At 30.0% G+C, this 21,289-nt stretch overlaps 1 protein-coding gene across 1 annotated transcript in view; it reads left to right on the top strand.

Annotated features, from left to right (window-relative positions):
* magi3b (membrane associated guanylate kinase, WW and PDZ domain containing 3b) overlaps positions 1-21,289 on the top strand; it is a 170,968-nt gene that overhangs the window by 92,925 nt on the left and 56,754 nt on the right. The window contains exon 2 of the mRNA XM_073851243.1: positions 16,067-16,183. Coding sequence (XP_073707344.1) covers positions 16,067-16,183 — 117 coding nt within the window. The remainder of the gene's footprint in view (positions 1-16,066; positions 16,184-21,289) is intronic.

Genomic DNA, 21,289 nt, shown 5'->3' with positions numbered 1-21,289 from the left:
AGTCAGTGTGATTCCAGCTTCTTCTTTCAAGGCATCATGTTTAATTGCTGTATTCCCAGTGAAGTACTACACTCTCCTGAAAAGAAATACATTTCAGAGATACATTTCTGTGAGCATGGAATTGGGAATTGCAGCAAAAGAGCTCTGCAGTGTCTATCTAGTCATTATTTACTCATTACTTTACAAATGCAAATGCATTTAATTCTAGCTAAAGGTGCAGTATGTAAAATTCAGAGCTATCGCAGTGAGTTGTTTCCCTTGCCCCCTTCTCCTCAGACTCAATGCTTACGCGGGTTGCCAGATTTAGGACATGCAACAGAGACTGTCGCAATTGGCAATAAAGGTGATGAGCCTTACACTGTAATTTGAGTTAATTTACCTGTGTTTTAATGTGCCTCTGGTCATAGGGCTTTTTAGATAGATGCTGAGGCTTTTTAGTTCGGGTACAATCTGCAATCTCTTGTTTGGTGGCTTCCATAGCTGCAATATGCCAAGTTTTACGCTAACTGGCAATTACATACAGCACCTTTAATGTAGTCAGTGGTTTTATTTTATACTGTTTGTCCAGATTAATTTCAGATTAAATTCATTAAATTGAAATTATACATTCAAAATTAAAAATAGAATATTTTGTTTAAATGTGTTTTTTATTTTTATATAAATATGCACATTTTGTACTCACAATCAATGACTTAAAGTCAGTAGATTTATATTGTACTATTGTTTCAGACAAAGTTATGTCGTTCACAAAGCTTTATGGGATAAATACATTGACTCGAAAAAGAAAGTTTAGTCATTACTTTTTAAATTTTTTCAGATAGTTTTTTGCTTGGAATTAAATGTGACTTGCTTTGGGTTGGTTAATGCTGTATTGAAGAATATTTTTAAATGCATATATGGAAAAGCTGTGCTCACTTGTTCAAACACCTAGACTCAACTTTAAATAGGACATTGGATGCAAAATTCACTTTTACATGGTGTTTGCATATAAATTAGCAGTGTGTGGACACAACCACCCTAGGAAGAAAAAAATCTATTCACATCTATTCAAACCTAAACAGTCTCAATTATCAAGCCGTTTTGATTTTCTAAACCATATGCTGTCATGTTGCTCAAACCCTGCCCACAAGCGCTGACGGACTGTCCTGTATTTGCATATTCCTGTGTTTTTTTATACAACCATTGAGGAATTTTAATCAAAGTATGTTGCAGAACCTTAAAGAATCATACCAGCTTGTGGAAAATGTGGATCCGATATCCCCTTTAAAGACATTAAAGGTGTTCTAGATAAATTGTTCACTAACTGACTAGTTGTTTTCTGAAAGACTAGCTAACCATTCCTACCAGATGGTCTTTCAGTCACTCATATGGTCTGACAGACTGATAGACGTCTCAGTCATGCTTTACCAAAGTCCTTTCAGATTTCTGTAAGAAATCCTTTCTTGGAGGTTCTTGAAGGTCTTGGTTATACAGCAAATCCGTCCTCATGTAGACAGCAACTGCTGTCACCACTACAGCAACTCTATCTCCCTCTTTGTCAGCAACAGGCTTGCCACATGCCTCTCTATTTAGCTTCAGTGGATCAAACGCTTGGCGTCTTTTTCCTTTGTCGCTTCCCTCCTTCCTCACCGCATTCTGTCACAGACAGCTCTCCTTATCCTTTTATATTAAAGTAACAAGAGGTTTCCCATCCTGTCTTAAAAAGTGGTAAAGTTGCTGAAGTGTATAGTTTTGGATTAATTGAATTATAACATCAGCAATAGGACTGTCACGATTACTCGATTCAATTTGAGTACTTAGTTATAAAAAATCCTCGATTGCATTTTGTCTGTGTCGAGTAACTGGCAAAATACTGGAAATAGTGCATTAGATGAAATGCATTATTAGACCATTTTTCAAGGCTGCATGATCTACTAAACCCATTAAAAATTACAATTAGAGATGCACCGATTGCAATTTTCTTGGCCGATTCCGATTTTTCAGTAAGTGTGACCTGCCGATTCCAATTTTTGACGATTCCGATTTTATTTTTTTAATGAAAGCATAGGCCTATACAGAAATATTTTCTTTAATTAAATTTATTTTATAATAAAATACATTTTTAAACATTACAGGATCTTCTTACAACAAAATAACTTTAACAACAAAATAAAGTGATTTGTGCCTTCGAAAAAGGTATAAAATTAGTTACTGTAACTAACATAGTATAGTTATACTAGCAAAAATCTTTTCCTCTATGATTTTTTTTTACAGCATCTTCTCATAAAAAATCATTTTAACAAAATAAAGTGCTCTGAGCCTTGAAAACATTAGAAATAAAATATAAGTAACAAAGCAGGCATACAAAAATCTTCTTTTCTTCAATGAATTTGAAGAATACAGCATACAGCGTCTTCATACACAGATGAAACTTACTAGAGAGGTGTAACATAAATGCATCTGTAAATAAATACTAATTAAAATCACATCGTGCACGCTTTAATTACCTTCAAATGGAACATATACGCTCGCTTCGAACTATTAGTGTGTGAAGAGGCTGTATGCGGTGGCGCAGTGCAAATATGTGAATGAATGAAAGTGTAGTACGTCAACGGATTTCCCCTGCTCAGGGAGTAGGGAGCAATGAACACTGGGCAGGCACCATGTCAATCGGAACACAGTTCATTCACGGAGCTTACTTCTAACGAGCGGGTTATCTGAATCAGGTGTGTTAACTAACAGAGACATGCAAAATATGCAGAGCGGGGGCGCAATCTACCACATGTCCAGCCAAGCTAAATAAGCGCGTGGTTCGTGGTTGTTCCCTAACGTTGTATTTTGGCCTTATAAATGTTACAAACTGCGATCTTTGTGTCATCTTCACTCACACCAAAGACATATTTACACGCGACTGTGACTGCGCGCGCGTGGCTGTGACGTAATTGCATGCGCCGCTGGCAATAAAGGGATCGGCTAGGAATCGGCAAGAGGAGAAATTGATCGGCCGGTCACCGATCCGGGCCAATCATGCGAAAAATCGTCCGATTCCGATCACTAGCCGATCAATCGGTGCATCTCTAATTACAATAAAGCATAAAACTATTGTGAATTAACAAGAGCTATGATTCAGTTAAATAAATATATGTGATGCAGGTTTAATATATGTGTACATGCATTTCAGAGTGGCTCTGTTTACAGTAAATGCTGCTCCACACAAACTGTTGTCATTGTCAGACCATCTCAAACTTAGTCTTTGCATATTGCTGTGTATTTGGGTTTATTATAACGTTCATCTGGGAATGCAACATGTGTCATTTCATCAGATTTGTAAGGTAAATAATTTATAAACCTACGCAAACACAGGAAAATACGCTTTATCAATATGCTAAATGTTCATTGCGATTTCAAAATAAACGTTTAAACCCTTACTCTGAGTTTACACGTTTTGATGTCCACATATTCAAAAATTATAGTGGCTGTAGCATTTCTGTTGTAAAGAAATGGACAAGTATTGAAGATTAAGTTAACATTTGAGTTAAATGTTGTTTAGTTAATATTAAACAAAGATTGGATCGCTCAGTAAAGTGTAAAAACAATTGTCAGTCCTTTTGTGCCCTCTGCATGTGTTTGTTATAATAATGTACGTCAGTTCTATTGTTTATAATACATTATGTATTTCACAATTTTGTTTAATAAACCATATGATTACTTGGTTTTGCTTTTTTTATTTCCTCAAAAAAAGTAATTATAATTATCTGATTACTCGATGAATCGTCAGAATAATCAACCAATTAATCGATTACTAAAATAATCGTTGGTGACAGCCCTAATCAGCAATATTATCTGTCCTTTAATGGAAGACTATATTCTGTTTCTGAGATAATCCTAGATTTCTACAGAGTCTTCCATTAAATAGACTAATTGGTTGATTATTCCGAGGATTAATCGATTACCAAAATAGGCAGCCCTAATCAACAATATTATCTGTCCTTTAATGGAAGACTATATTCTGTTCCTTAGATAAACATTGATTTCTACAGAGTCTTACATTAAATCGATTAATCGGACGATTATTATGATGATTAATCGATTACCCAAATAATCGTTGGTGACAGCCCTAATCAGCAATATTATCTGTCCTTTAATGAAAGACTATATTCTGTTCCTTAGATAAACCTAGATTTCTACAGAGTCTTCCATTAAATAGACTAATTGGTCAATTATTCTGACAATTAATCGATTGCCAAAATAATCGTTAGTGACAGCCCCAATCAGCAATATTATCTGTCCTTTAATGAAGACTATATTTAGTTCCTTAGATGAACATCGATTTCTACAGAGTCTTACATTAAATCGATTAATCAGACGATTATTCTGACGATTAATCGATTACCCAAATAATAGTTGGTGACAGTACTAATCAGCAATATTACCTGTCCTTTAATGGAAGACTATAATTTGTTCCTTAGATAAACCTAGATTTCTACAGAGTCTTCCATTAAATCGATTAATCGGTTGAGTATTCTGATGATTCATCAATTACAAAAATAATCGTTAGTGACAGCCCTAATCAGCAGCATTATCTGTCCTTTAATGGAAGACTATATTCTGTTCTTTAGATAAACCTAGATTTCTACAGAGTCTTACATTAAATCGATTAATCGGACGATTATTCTGACGATTAATCGATTACCCAAATAATTGTTAGTGACAGCCCTAATCAGAAATATTATCTGTCCTTTAATGGAAGACTATATTTTGTTCCTTAGATGAACATCAATTTCTACAGAGTCGTACATTAAATCGATTAGTCGGACGATTATTCTCATGATTTAATCGATTACCCAAATAATTGTAGGTGACCGTACTAATCAGCAATATTATTGTCCTTTAATGGAAGACTATATTCTATTCCTTAGATAAACCTAGATTTCTACAGTCTTCCATTAAATCAATTAATCAATTGATTATTCTGACGATCAATCGATTACCAAAATAGGCAGCCCTAATCAGCAATATTATCTGCAATGTTAGCAATATTATCTGTCCTTTTAACAGAAGACTATATTCTGTTCCTTAGATAAACAATCAATTTCTACAGAGTCTTCCATTAAATCAATTAATCAGTCAATTATTCTGACGATTAATCGATTACCAAAATAATCATTGGTGACAGCCCTAATCAGCAATATTATCTGTCCTTTAATGGAAGAAGAAATCTAGGTTTATCTAACAGAATATAAAAAAAAAAATTACCACTTAGCAACCACCTTGAATAACCTAGCAACCACATAGCTCTAGTAACACCTTAGCAACAGCATAGCAATTCCCTGACAATGAGCCACTTCACCCTAGCATTATGACAGCCTGTTTTGCACAGGAAAATCCCACTCATTTGTTCAGTTGTTGTTGTAGTGAGAACAACTCAACAACTTTCTTGAAAGATGCAGATGAAAGAGTAAGATCTGAGTTTTATGTTCTGTCAGCTTTCCTGTTCGCTCATTTTGTTCCTCATTTGCTCATTGTCTGACTCTGTTTTTCGATTCTGATTAGCTTTGTTCTCTTCGTCAGTAACAGCTTTTAGGTCATAGTGCCATTAGGCAGAAATCATAACTCCCTCGCCTCAGTGTTGTGACAGACTGAGCTTTGACATTCTCATGAAGAAATACAAGTAATGGCTCTCCACACTGCTTTCAACAATAACCGCGCGTTGCGTTCATGTGGCTGTCTTAGCGATTGTTGTCTTGGCTCGAATTTGTCATGAGCGAGAGGCTTTATCCGGGCTGTTCTGGGGACACGGTCTCTGAGAGGTCGGGGGAGCGATCAGAAATAGTGATTCAGCTGTCTTGTCGCTGTCCTCAAACTCTTGTTTTCAATCCGTTCTGCAGCCAGCTGTTTCTCGACTCTTCTCATTTCCACAATGATTGTGAGCGGCAGTTTCGGCTTTAGGAGTGCTGTTACCTTTGAGCGCTTCAGGAGACATTTGCGGGAGCTAAAAACAGCTAATTTGAGTCACATAATCAGTGACGTCTAATAGATGGATGTATAACAGGCCTCCTCAGCAGTGCTGTAGAGAATCAATGGGGATTCGGAGCACAGCGGGGAAAAGAACCCTTATTTGAGCCGTCGGTGGCAAACGAGCCAAATCAGGCGAAAAAGCCATCTGCTCCTGAACTGTACAGTATATAGAAGCTTAACCAATTAGATAAATGCACTGTCTGAGGGGGCAAAAAGGCTGTAAGATGGCCTTTATAAAATGTACCATGGTAACCAAAGATTCAGCCACATTTATTGTTTCAGCACATTTTTCTTAAGGAATTAATAAGGAATCTCTTTGAAGGGGCCATTCACACAGTGTGTGAGTGTGTGTGTGTGTGTGTGTATATATATATATATACATATACACTACCAGTCAAAAGTTTGGACACACCTCCTCATTCTCTTTAAAGGGGAAGTGTGTCCAAACTTTTGACTGGTAGTGTACATATCAGGGCAGTGTCTCCTCTAAATATTGGATGAAGAAATAAATATGTAGTGCAAAAATTAAACAATGCCAGTATTGCAAAATATAACATTCAAAAGTGTATAAATCACTTGTTTTACTAAAGAAATGTTATCCAACGGCTACACCAGCTGGTAAAGTTACAGTAAGAGTCCACAACTCTCTCGCCTCCCCTGAGCCCATTGAGTTTTAACAGACTCCCTAAAGCGTGCAGTGAGTTTAGCGGGGGTAATTGAGAATGAATGGAGAAAAGTCACGTGAGATGAGGTAATTCCTCCATTGTGATATGACTGGATATGACTGGTTATGATCACCTGTGGTTGGTTCATGCGATAAATCCCACCTCTTGTGCATATTCGACATTCCTGAATCATTCTGAATGAACAATGTTATGGCGTGACCAATATACAACGCTTTGCTTTGATGACTGATGATCTGAAAATTTCAAAGTTAACTATTAAAAACATAAGTTCTCAAATAAAATATATTGTTTAAATTGTTACTGCCTTGCATTATTATTTTAATAAATGTAAAATGCTTAAAAACACTAACTTGATCAGATTCATACATGGTTTAATAAATAGAATATTCATTACATTGTTAATGTAAAAATATACAACGGAGTAGTTTTTAATTTAAAGAGAGTGTACGTAATATTTATTTAATGAAGAAAATGTGACTGGGACATGAATTTACATTTTTTAATCATTATTTTATGATGTTTTTATAATGTGATATAAAAATGGATTTGCTAAAGACAAAAAGACAATGTTAAAGGTGTAAAATCGAATAAATGAGAATCATGTGTAATTAAATATCCAATATTGGCTGATGAAATCAATTCTGGACAGAGAGACATGCAAAAATGTATTCATGTACGCATACAGTATAGACCAGCTTTTTTAATTTTGTTGTATGTCTTGTCTTTCTGTTCAGATTGTTAATTTTGTAAATAATTATAATATATTTTTATATGTAAATAAAATATATCGGTACCACATTAATTATCCAAAAATGATTTTATCAGCCAATATTGGATATGATGCTCATTTATTCAATTTCTACACCTTTAACACTGCTAAATATAGTGTCTTTTAGCAAATCTCAAAATAGTAAAAAAAAGAGTACCTTTTTTTTTACAATATTAAAATGTGATGACTAAATTTTCAATTTTATTGATGATTTTATTTATTAGAGTAAACAGATTATTATACATATTATTATACATTATAATAATTACTGTACACTGAAAAAGTAGTTGATGTAGAAACCATTTTCAATCAGAAACTGGGCATTTAACAATTTATTTCGCAATTATTTTGAAAAAAAAAAGGCAATTAACAAATTAAATGTAAAATTTTAAAGTAGAAAGACTGGAAATAGTATTTTCATGTAACATATATTCCAATCATCTTTGTTTTATTTACAGTGTATTTATCTTTGTATTAAATTGTAATCTTTTTTTTTTAGCTTTGCATGCTCGATTGTCATGCATTGTTGTTAAAAAATGTTTCAGAATGCAATTTATAATGCAATTCCTGTATTCCTACAAGATATGAAATACTGTACAGTCAAACCATAATTTATTCAGACACCTTCAACATTTCTCACATTATCACAGTTTATTCACTATAGTTAAGAAAATGGTAATAAAATACGACAAGAAGTTCTTGTCGCTGTGTCAGAAAAAATTCATCTTGATAATGTCAGATAAAAAAAAAAAAAAAAGTATGTAATGAATTAGGTTGACCTAGCTGTCAGCTGTTAAATTTAAGTACACAATCAGATAATACCAATTTAGGTCAACCAATTACCAAGCAATGCTTCATTTTGTTCAGTCTGTGGTGTAAAAAGGTCAAATTAGCAATTAAAGAAAAAACATGGTAAGTGTCTGAATCATTTTTGGTCACAAATTTTTGTCGGTTTTTCAGGTAGTCCACTGTAGGAAGGATTTTTGTCACAGTTTACTTTATTTTGCTATCTTCACTTACATAAATGAACTATAGTGTCCTGCACTCACTGGTAAAAAAAAAAATAAAAAATTATATCTGATGTCTGAATAGTTTTGAGGTTAATTACCACCACAGCAAGGACGCAAAAAAATATTTCCAGAACTTTTTGATATCAACTGTATTTTAATAAAAACTAGGCAAATTACAATATAATTTAATAAGAGTGATCCTCAGCAGTAGCGAACAGAGATTTCCTTTCTCATGGTACAACAAAGAGCAGAAAATGATAAATCCCTTGTGTCTTCTGTTTGTTGTGCGTTTTTGATTTTTTCTCTTTGTTGTATGTTCTTGCCATGGTTTGTGAGCAGCACTGTGACAGGAGGGAATCTGGGGAGGATTAGAAAGCTGCTCTGCCATTTCCGACACGTAGGAAAGGAAACAGAGAAGGACAGAGATAAGAAAAAGGAGAAAACTAAAGAAAAAAATGTCAATGTTAAAAGGGTTATGAGGAAAAAAAACCCAAGGCAGATGAAGAATGACCAAAGATATTGACAGTTGAAAATGGGAAATAAAGAGAGTGGCATAGTGATAATGTTCTCTAAAATCTCTGGTCTTCCCCCCCCTAACAAATTCTCTGTCTTCCCTTGACAGGATTATTTTATTATTACTTCATTTTATTGGCGGAAAAAGTAGGTGGGTGAAGGGAAGGGAGAGAGAGAGATACAGAGCATCTGTCTTATAGCCTCAGACAGCTCTGCTTTAGAACTCAGAATCCAAGAAGTTAAGCTGAAATTGATGAAGAGAGTCTAGACCTTTGTCCTGTTGAGGCCAAAAAGAGAAACTTCTTCTTGAGGTCCTTTTGGAGCATATGTTAGCTCAGCACAATTTAGGCAAACATTAAAGCCTTATGTTTGATATTAGGATAAACACCAAAAATACATACAGTGCTGTCCATAGTCACAGAACACTTTTGAAATTTGTGCATTTTCCTATTTTTATGTATTTATTTAATTATTTGTAACAGTTTAGAATTTTATAATATTCTAAGATTTTTTAAAGCTAATGTAAAGCAGAACAAGAATTGAATATTTAAAGAAATTTTGTTAATTGTAAAATAGATAAAACATTTATAAAACATTGAAAAAAAAAAAATATATATATATATATATATACATATATATATATATATATCATTTTTTTTTGATAAAGTGACAGTACACTTGAATTTTTATTTGCATGTTTCTAAATAAATTATTTTTTTTAAACATTTTATAATTTTATCATGTTTCTGTATTTTTTAAACGTATATAAGACAGGACAATAAATAAATAAATATATATAAATAATTTGTTAATCATTAATTGTTAAATTGATAAAACATGATGAAAAAGATGTGTTTATTAAATATATTTTATTATTTTAACTTGACCTTTTTAGGTGACCTATTTTTTTTTTTTTTTTTTATTCATAATAATAATCATTAAGTGTTTTATTTTATTTTTGCAAGTATTTAATTTAATTTAATTTGATTTTTGAATAAAGTAACAGAACACTTTAGAATTTAGATGTTTCTAATTGAATTCGTTTTTTTAGTTTAGCATTTTTTTAATATTTCAATATTTCTTTAAACGAAAACAAAAATGTAATATATATAAAAATAATTTGTTAATCGTTAATTGTTAAATAGATTAAAATATTGAAAACATGTCTTTATTAAATATATTATATTTTATTATTATTTTTATTTGATCTTTTTAAGTTTTATTGTGTTTTTTATTTTATTCATAATAGTAATAATAAGAATAAGAATTAATATTATTGTTATTTTGTCATATTTTTATTAACTTTTATTGTATTTTTATGTCTATTTATTTATATTTACTTAGTGTTTTATTTTTATAAATATTTTTAAATTGTAAATAAAGTGTTTTTTATATTTTATTTTTGTTTTGAATAAATTTACAGAACACTAGAATTTTGGCATGTAATTTTAATTAACAGTTTATCATTTTATAATATTTTGATGTTTTTTAAAGTGAATGTAAGGCAGGACAAATATTGGGAATATAAAAATAATTGTTAAATGTTAATTGTTAAATCGATAAAACAATTATTATTATTTTTTAAAAATGTTTTTAAGTGTTTTATTTTGTTTTTAGTTTATAATAATAATAATAATAATAATAATTATTATTATTATTATTGTTGTTGTTGTTTTGTAAGATTTTAATTTTTACACATATTTTATTTTTTTATTTTTTATTTATATATAAAAATGTGGGACCTGTGCAATTGATCTTGTGGTTTAAATATAAAGTAGACATTATATTTTACTCAACGCAAAAGAAAAATAGTCTGTGAGGGGTGTAATGTATAGCGTGTACAATGGGTTGCACTGTTTGTACCTTCTTATTGATTGTGAAATCGATAAAACATTGAAAATAGGTCTTTCTAAAAAAATGGGTATTGAAAATAAGATATGAACTAAAAGAATAGGAAGTGTTAAACACAGCTGTTCTCTCACACGATCTCATTTTCATTCACATCAAATTAAATATGCTGTCTTCTCTGAGTAATGCGCATTGAAGACAGTGGCAATAGAGATGAAGTGGCTCAAATAGGCTTTTACTGAATTAAAATACAATGAAAAGAAAACAAAGTGGTATTCTCATTATGGGGGAAGTGAGATGAATGAAGTGGTGGAAGTGGCTTGGACGGCGGACCTATAGCAGTTTTAATGAAAAGTCATATTCACCTGGTGAGACTCATCGCTAGACCCATGTTGCTCTCCTTGACCACATGTGCTGTGTCAAAGTCACTCACTCGTTCACTCATTCTCTATTCCCTGTATAGCCAATGCCACATGGTGCACCATATGGGGAAGAAATGAATGCAGATGAGTGAGCCAATTTGGATGCTAATGTAAATACACTGAAAAACAGAAAAGGTACTGGTCATTTGCTACTGGCCAAGGCATTTATGTTAAGTTTTGGACATTTCTCACAGTAAAGTACATTATCATACATGTAATGTATCATACATGCAAGAATCAACACATAAGCATACTTATTATTTTTCGTTTTTAATTTTATTTTTGTAATTTTGTGTTTACCTTTTGTACTGTTCTTTGTAAACAAAAATCAACACATATAAATAATTGTACCTCATTAAGCTTATTATATTTTAATTACATTTTTCAATTTAATTTAATTTTTGTAAGTGTTTTATTTTGGTATTTTATTTTTGTACATTTTTTATACCTTTCTTTGTAAATGAGCATCACCACATGTATGATTTTGTTTTATTTTTTATTTCTGTGTAACCTTTTTTATAAATATTTTTTATTTATTTATTTTTTTTTAATGTTGTGTTTTTTTAAAAGATTTTGTGTTTTTGATTATATATTATTTATTTTTATTTATGTAATGTTTTTGTAAATATTTTTTAGTATATTTTTTATTTTTGTAAGTGTTTTATTTTTCTGAAAGGTTTTAATTTTATTTTAATTTAATTTGATTTTATTTATGTAACGTTTTTTGTAAATATTTTTATCTTGTTTTTATATTTGTAAGAATCAACACATTAACATGCTTATTTTATTTTTATTATTTAATTTTAAATTGTTTTACTTTTTATGTAACATATTTTGTAAATATTGTCATGTTTAAAATGTTTTTCAAAGTTTATTATTTTTGTAGGTTGTATTTTATATAGATTTTTTTAATTTATGTAACGTTTTTGTAAATTTTGTAAATTTTTGTAAAACAATTAATATATATTTTTTGTAAGTATTGTATTTTTGTAAATATTTTATTTTATATAAATTTTATTTTATTTTTTACATTTTATGTATGTAACATGCTTTTTGTAAATATTTGTATTTATTTTTTAAACGTTTTAATATTTTTTGTAAGTGTTGTATTTTTTAAAGGTTTTAATTTGATTTTATTTATGTAATGTTTTTGTAAATATTTTTATCTTGTTTTTTTTAGGAATCAACACATTAACATGCTTATTTTGTTTTTATTATTTTATTTTATTTTTTGTAACTTTTTGTAAATATTTTTCTAATGTTTTTTTTGTAAGAATCAACACATGAACATGCTTATTTTTATTTTATTTTATTATTTTCATTTATTTTATTTTTTATTTACTTTATGTAACATATTTTGTCAATATTTTTGTTTAAAATGTTTTTCAATATTTTCTATTTTTGTAGGTGTTGTATTCTTTAAGAGATTTCTATTTTATTTATTTTTATTTATGTAACTTTTTTAAATATTTTTATTTATATATATATAATTTTTGTAAGTATTATATTTTTGTAAATATCTTTTTTATATTTTATATTAATTTAATTTTTTAATTTGTATTTATGTAACATGCTTTTTGTAAATATTTTTTATTTATTTTTTAAATGTTTTAATGTTTTTTTTTTTGTATTTTTGTAAATGTTTTCTATTAATTTTTTAAATTTTATTTTATTTATTACATTTTTTGTTTGTTTTTGTAAATATTTTTATCATTTTTTTATTTTGTAAGTGTTTTATTTTATTTTATTTGATCAATCTTGATCTACATCTATGATCAAATCTACTCAAAAAACAGAACATTGCTCTCATCCTTTGCTGAAGCAACAGTATCTATATCATCCTAGGCTGAAGCATTGCTACATCCGTGCATAAAAACAGCTCCCAGTCACGTTAAGTTATCAAGCCATTAAAACGCTGCTGATATTTGCTCCTCGTGTCAACACTATGATAATTCCTGTTTTATCCCTGTCAAAATAATTAGAATGATGTGATATTTCAGCTTTTTGTGGTTCATAAATCCTGCTTAATTCAGGACTTCTGACGGGGACACCTGTCTTTCCGCCCAAAGGTTACGACACATAACGGGTCACGCTGTGTTTATGAGGAGATTATGGTGCTTCATGAGGACTGGCAGCATGGCACAGGGGTGAAGACGGGAGATTACGGGCGAGGGGTTTAGAGGTTTGTCTGCACACGTTCACACTTTGCTTCTTAAAGGAGTCATATACATTTTTTATCATTTAATTTTTCTTTTGTGGTTCACAGTCCTTGTTTTTTTTCTAATGTCTCTTTAATGAATTCGTATCATGAGCTGTCTAATTTTCCTTGGTCTTTTAGGATGAAAGAGCCTGATGAAATATAAAAACATACTGTAACTTTCAAAACTCAAAACTTCCTCTCAAGTCCAAAAAAGCCTGATCTTAACATTTTGTGTGGCACATTTGGGTGTGGATTGGCTTGTGATCTTGTTGTATTGTAATACAAGCTGTTATCTATACAACTGCAATCTATACAAAACACAAGCTGGTGTGTGAGCACTTAGACGCGGTGCTAGCACTTTTTAAATGCAAAGCAGATGTTTCTTAACCCTTTAACTGTCACTCCCATTTTTGAACATAGACGTGAAAATGCATTATTCAAACCTACCATTTTTATAATTCATGAACAAAAACATTATGTAATATGGATTTAATGTACATTTTTCATGGTAATGCAATAAATAAATCTGTTATTTATAAACTAATCTGTTTATTAAAACAAATCTGATTATTAAAACTAATATTTAATTTAATTTAATTTTTAAACTAGCATTCTGCATGGACATAATTATTGAATTCTTTCTTGAAGTATTTTTTATTTTATTTTATTTTATTTTATTTTATTTTAAGGTTCACCCATAAATTACAAGTAAGGTTATTTATTCAATTTTTGACAATCAGTTCAATGTGTTCAATATGCAAAAAAACAAATAAATAAAAATAAAATTAATCTGTTTATTAAAACATTTTATTTTATTTTATTTTATTTTATTTTATTTTATTTTATTTTATTTTACTTTATTTTATTTTATTTTATTTTATTATTTTGAAGACAAAGTTCACCCAAAAATTAGCATTCTGCATGGACAGAATTATAATTTTTATGAAAATTAATTATTTCTTAGATTATCAGGTCAGGTTATTTAGACCAATTTTGACAATAAGTTTAATATGAAAAAAATAATGTGTCATATGAACTGTTAAATCCAGCCTGAAATGATCGGGAATGTTGTTAAGAATAAATTACAAATTAGAAAATGTAATTTACAAATTAAAATAAACATCTTTTTTTAAAGAGGACATCGGATCCCTATTTTCCACAAAATGAAACGTCATTAAATGTCTGCAAAATACAATGGTCGTGTAAAACAACACCCTTTTTACCTTGTCAAAAACAGCTCTGTTCACAGCGTCCCATTTTGGTGCGTTTCTCTTTAAATGCTAATGAGCTCTGCCCACCCCGCCCCTTTTCCTTTTTTGGTGTATTTGGTGGCCCATTACCATCAAAAACAAAACGAATCCACTGCATCCTCAGTGGCTCTGATGTCGAGAGAAAATGAAGACCCTTATGTTCACTTTTACATCTAAATACAAAACTCCTGCATTGCTTGGAGAAAGTGGTGGACAGCATACTGGCTGAGGGCAGGAATATGCTAATAAGGGACAGTCCATCAGCGATCATGGGCGGGGCCTGAGCAATATGACATCATAATGCTCAGAAAATCAAAACAGCTTGATAATTAAAAGTTTTTAGGTTTTTAGGGATAACAAATGAAGTGAATGTTAAAGTGAAAGCAACTTTTCTTTTTTTAACCAAAGATCAAAGAAAATGTGATTTCTCATATGACCCCTTTAATAGAGTTTGTTTTCCTCCCTGGAGTTGTGCTGTTGGACTGTGTCTCTCTCTCTGCTTCCCTTCGTTTTCTCATCCACCCTCGGTCTGTATCAGCAAACATCCTCCGTCTTTCTCTGCAGAGCAACTTTGCCCAACTCTCTGTGAACTCTCCCAGAGTTGCGTCTTTGGAGTTTGTCAGAAAGAGGGAAAGTGAGGCTTTTAAAAGTTCTGTGTGGAGGGTTTTCATTAGGTTTCACTTTTCACAGTTGCTTTCGACACTGTGTCAGCTTGTTTGTGAAGTCTTTTCTGAGTTAGCAAAGCTTATAAGAGACTTACGCCGATTGTTTTTGTGCAGCTGGCTCTCACTTTGAGTGTGCTTGTGTGTTTGCGCAGAGTAAGATGTCACTCTAGTCCTAGAAAATGAAAAACAATTGGGCACTAATAGAAGGTATTTTTCATACAGTGAAAGTCCCAGTAGGGAAGTATGATCTCGTCTTTATTGGTTTTCTAGCCAAGAGAGTAAACTCAACTTTTGCTTCTATGTTAATTCTATAATTTGACATGAATGAGTCTTGTCAGATTTTTCTCCTGCAATTTTGCTTGTGTATCTCCTAAGTTTTAATATGCACTTTTTGTGATCAGAGTTATACTATTCATATTCAATGTATAGGTTTATGTCAACAGTTGTCCAATTTCGTGTCATATTTTTCAGAAGTTTTTATGCTTTAAGTGGGGTGAGAGCCCTATTAAGTCTCTTTATCTTATAAAAGAGCAACCTCAGAGCAATAACGTATCTCTTCTGGGAGTTAGTCTACATTATAATGCCAAGCCTACCTACTTCTGCTTCCATAACCTTTGAAAGCTTTTATAAATTTCTCTCTCTCCCTCTCTCTCTCTCTCTCTCTCTCTCTCTGTCTCTCTCTCTCTCTCTCTCTCACTCTTTGCAGGTAAAGTGCTGAATGCTGATTTGAGGCATTATCTTAGCCTGCAGTTCCAAAAAGGATCACTCGATCACAAACTGCAGCAAGTGATTCGAGACAACCTGTACCTGCGCACCATTCCATGTAAGACACACAGATACACACCCAGTCTGCTCATTTATATTCATATTTTTTTATTAAAATATATATTTATTTATTACAATGAATGTATTGCAATATTTTATTTTATTTTATTTAAAATTTATTTTATTTTATTTTATTTATTTTCAAGACAAAGGTCACCCAAAAATGCTATTTCTGCACGGACAGAATTATTATTTTCGTGAAAATAAATTGTTTATTAAAATACGTTTACCTATTTTATTTTATTTTATTTTATTTTATTTTATTTTATTTTATTTTATTCATAAGACATAGTTCACACAAAAAATGCCAATTCTGCACAGACAGATTTTCATGAAAATTAACTATATATTTATTACATTATGTGTATTTTATTTTGTTTACAAGGCAAGGTTCACCAAAAAATGCTAAATCTGCATGGGCAGAATTTTCATTTTTATAAAAATTATTTATTTTACTTTGTTGTATTGTATTGTGTTTTATTTACAAGGCAAAGTTTACCCATTTTATTTTATTTTATCATTATTATTATATATATATTTTTTTTTAATTACAAGACAAGGTTCAACAAAAAAATGCACATTTTGCATAGATAGAATTCTCATTTTCATGAAAATTAATTGTTTATTTATTACAATAAATGTATTTATTTATATATATATATATATATTTTTTTTTTTTTCAGGGCATAGTTCACCCAAAATTGCAAATTCTGCATGGAAAGAAATCTTGTTTTAATGAAAAGTAATAATTTATTTATTACAATAATTTTTTTATTTTATTTTAAAAACAAGGTTCACCCAAAAATGCACATTCTGCATGGACAGCATTTAATGAAAATTATTTTTTTTATTTATTGCAATAAATTTATTTTATTTTATTTTATTTGCAAGGCATAGTTCACCCATTTTATTTTATTTTATTTTATTTTATCATTATTATAATTTTTTTTATTACAAGACAAGGTTCAACAAAAAGTGCACGTTTTGCAAGGACAGAATTCTCATTTTCCTGAAAATTAATTATTTATTTATTACAATAAATGTATTTTATTTTATTAACAAGGCATAGTTCACCCAAAATTGCAAATTCTGCATGGAATGAATTCTTGTTTTAATGAAAATAAATAATTTATTTATTACAGTAATTATTCTATTTTATTTTATTTTAAAAACAATGTTCACCCAGAAATGCACATTCTTTTTATTTTATTTTATTGGTAAAACAAAGTTCACACAAAAATGCAAATTCAGCATGGAAAGAATTTAATTTAATTTAATTTAATTTAATTTAATTTAATTTAATTTAATTTAATTTAATTTTATTTTATTTTATTTTATTTTATTTTATTTTATTTTATTTTATTTTATTTTATTTTATTTTATTTTATTTTATTGTGACAATAAATAATTAATTTATTACAATAATAATTCTATTTTATTTTATTTTAAAAACAAGGTTCACCCAGAAATGCACATTCTTTTTATTTTATTTTATTGGTAAAACAAAGTTCACACAAAAATGCAAATTCAGCATGGAAAGAATTTTATTTTATTTTATTTTATTTTTATTATGAAAATAAATAATTTATAACAATAATAATTCTATTTAATTTAATTTTATTTTAAAAACAAGGTTCACTCAGAAATGCACATTCTTTTTATTTTATTTTATTGGTAAAACAAAGTTCACAAAAAAATGCAAATTCAGCATGGAAAGAATTTTATTTTATTTTATTTTAAAAAATTAATTCATCACAATAATAATTCTATTTTATTTTATTTTAAAAACAAGGTTCACCCAGAAATGCACATTCTTCATGGACAGATTCATGAAAATATATATATATTTTTATTTATTGCAATAAAAGTCTTTATTTTATTTTATTTTATTTTATTTATTTATTTATTTTTTACAAAGTAAGGTTCACCCAAAAATGCAAATTCTTTATGGACAGAATTCTTATTTTCATGAAAATGAGTTATTTATTTATTACAATAAATGTTTTTATTTTATGTTATTATAAAGACAAGGTTCACCTAAAATTGCAAATTCTCATTTTCATGAAAAGTAAGAACTTTTAGGCTATATATGTCCAGTCTGTCTTTCTCTGGCAGTCTAGTTATCTCATCTTACCTCAGTCTTTTCCCATTTGGTGTTTAGACTGAGTCCTTTGGCTATTTCTCAGACTGGTGTGTCTATCAGTGCAGTTGGGAAGCCAGAGCCTCTCCTCAGGCGAAATCTCCCGTGTTGGTGTGGCCCTCTGCAGCACACCGCCAGCTCTCCTCTGTGATGCGCCGCGTGAGATGCTGTTTCTCTTGAGAGTTGTGGAGTGGCTTTCTGAGAGCATGTTTCTTCTCCAAGCACTAGCACACTGCTCATTAGTTTCTCATTCAGCTAGTTCGTTATTCCCTATTTAGTCTAATTTGATAAGTGACAGTGACAGACGTGTCATGAAACACTCGGAGGGGGAAATTTACAACAACACTTTAGTATGTGGTATTTCACCAGAAAATAAAAACTGCAGTATAATCTGTTTACCTGTTTTGTCAAATCATTTCAGGAAATGCATACCTTTCTATGCAATTGTAACTTGTTATAGAATATGCCAAACATGTCAAATTGATTGGTTATTGATATACAGATTCATTTTAATGCAAGTTTGCCACAAAACCAAATTGAACCTGAATAAGCCTAAATACACTAAATACACACAAATTTTTTTTGTGATGCAAAGCTGAATTTTCAGCATCATTACTCCAGTCTTCAGTGTCACATGATCATTTAGAAATTTTTATTTTATTTTATTTTTTATTAATTTATTTTATTAATTCTGCATGGACAGAATTCACATGATCATTCAGAAATCATTCTAATATTGCTGCTCATAAAACATTACTATTATCAATTTTGAAAACAGTTCTGGTGCTTAAAATTTTTATGGACCATGATACATTTTTTCAGAAAAAGTTTGTGCTGTCGAATCTATTTTATTTTTTTGACAAGACAAGGTTCACCCAAAAATTCACATTCTGCATGGATAGAATTAGAAAATTAGATAGAATTTTAGAATTAGATAGAAAATTATTAATTTATTTATTACAATAAATGTATTTATTTTATTTTTTTATTTTATTTTATTGATAAAACAAAGTTCACACAAAAATGCCAATTCTGCATGGAAAGAATTCTCATTTTCATGAAAATTATTTTTTTTATTACAATAATTAAATAATTTAATATGTATTTAATTTAATTTTATTTTATTTTACAAGGCAAGGTTCACCCAAAAAATGCATTGACAGAATTTTCATTTTACTTTATTTTAATGGTAATACAAAGTTAAAACAAAAATACAAATTCTGCATGGAAAGAATTCTTATTTTCATGAAAATTATTTTATTTTATTTTATTTTATTTTATTTTATTTTATTTTACTTTATTTTACAAGGCAAGTTCACCCAAACAATGCATTGATAGAATTTTCATTTTATTTTATTTTAATGGTAATACAAAGTTTACACAAAAATGCAAATTCTGCATGGAAAGAATTCTTATTCTCATGAAAATTAATTATTTATTTATTACAATAAATGTATTTGATTTAATTTAATTTTATTTTATTTTACAAGGCAAGGTTCACTCAAAACATGCATTGATAGAATTTTCATTTTCATGATTTTTTATTTTATTTTATTTTATTTTATTTTATTTTATTTTATTTTATTTTATTTTTCGCCCAAAAAAGGTAATTCTGCATGGACAGAATTCACATGATCATTCAGAAATCATTCTATGCTGATTTGCTGCTCATAAAACATTATTATTATCATCAATGTTGAAAACAGTTGTGGTGCTTAATATTTTTATATACCATGACTCATGATACAATATTTCAGAAAAAGTTTGTGCTGTGCAATTTGTAGTAAATGTTTTCCTAATTTAATATTCTCCAATACTTTTTTTTGCAAGACAATAGAAGTCTGCCGCACCTCAAGCTGTTTCTTGTTCTTTGTAGCTTCTGTCACTCTGAATATCCTTCTGAAGGATTTCAGCGTAAGAAATGAGCAGCTAAAGTTTATTTTTAACAATCCATGATCATCACGCTCATCACCAGTTTGCGCAGCACATTTCAGCGCCAATTGTTTTGTGAACCTGTCAAAATCAACTGAAGACTATTGCTAAGAGGCTGTTATTGAAGGCAGCCTGGGGCGTTGCAAACCATATTAGACCTGACAGCAAACATGCAGCTCTCGAGTAAAAGTGCAGCAAAGCGCCATTACCGGTGTCACGTGTAAAGAGGGCGTTTACATAGACATCTTAAAGGCACAGCGACAAAAAAGCAACCTGTTGTTTGTAAAAGTTATAAAAAAGAAAGTTTGACTGACTTTACAAGTGGACTTGAGAGGAAGTGACCCATTTAAACAACCTGAACTACAGCCAGCGGAGGATATTTAGCTGTGCATTTTATCACTGGCAATAAACGAAGGCATCAGCTTTTATTTCCCAGCTGTCAAACAGTCTAAAAATAGACATTTTGATTAACACATTTTTGTTTCATTTCTGAATTTGTTGAAGTTTAAAAGAAGAACTAATTATGAATAATTCCCCCTTAAGAATGAAGAATCATTCTTTGATGTTTATGGAAAATTAGCAGGCTTGAGACAATCCGAATTAAAAATATAGCTGCATGCAGCGGTTACTGGGGTTTAGGCGCTTGAGGCATTTATGCACATGAGGAAAAAGACATTACATATTATTTAGCTAGCCTGTAACCACCTAAATCAATGATTTAAAAAAACATTTTTTGGCAAATCCAGGCAATTTACCATAGACATACAGTGTTTTTTAAACTTTTTTAACTGTTATAGCGGCAACTGTGGCCTGACCTCCCTAAAACTTTGCATGCTTGTTTAGTATCACCTGTCGCATGTGCTCACCAGGTTTCGTCAAGTTTTCGTTTAGACTTTATAGTCTTCTGGATAAATTTGGACAGGACCCTTTTCTAAACCACCCCATTATAGCTTCCCAATTGGTACATTTTAACATTTTTGGGGGGATAATTATTGAACTAGAGAGTATAGAGAACTGTACTCCAATGCTTTT

The sequence above is a fragment of the Garra rufa genome, chromosome 12 (assembly GCF_049309525.1).
Source record: "Garra rufa chromosome 12, GarRuf1.0, whole genome shotgun sequence".
NCBI classification, from domain to species: Eukaryota; Metazoa; Chordata; class Actinopteri; order Cypriniformes; family Cyprinidae; genus Garra; species Garra rufa.
The sequence above is the reverse complement of the archived record's forward strand: the minus strand, read 5'-3'. Positions and strand labels throughout refer to the sequence as shown.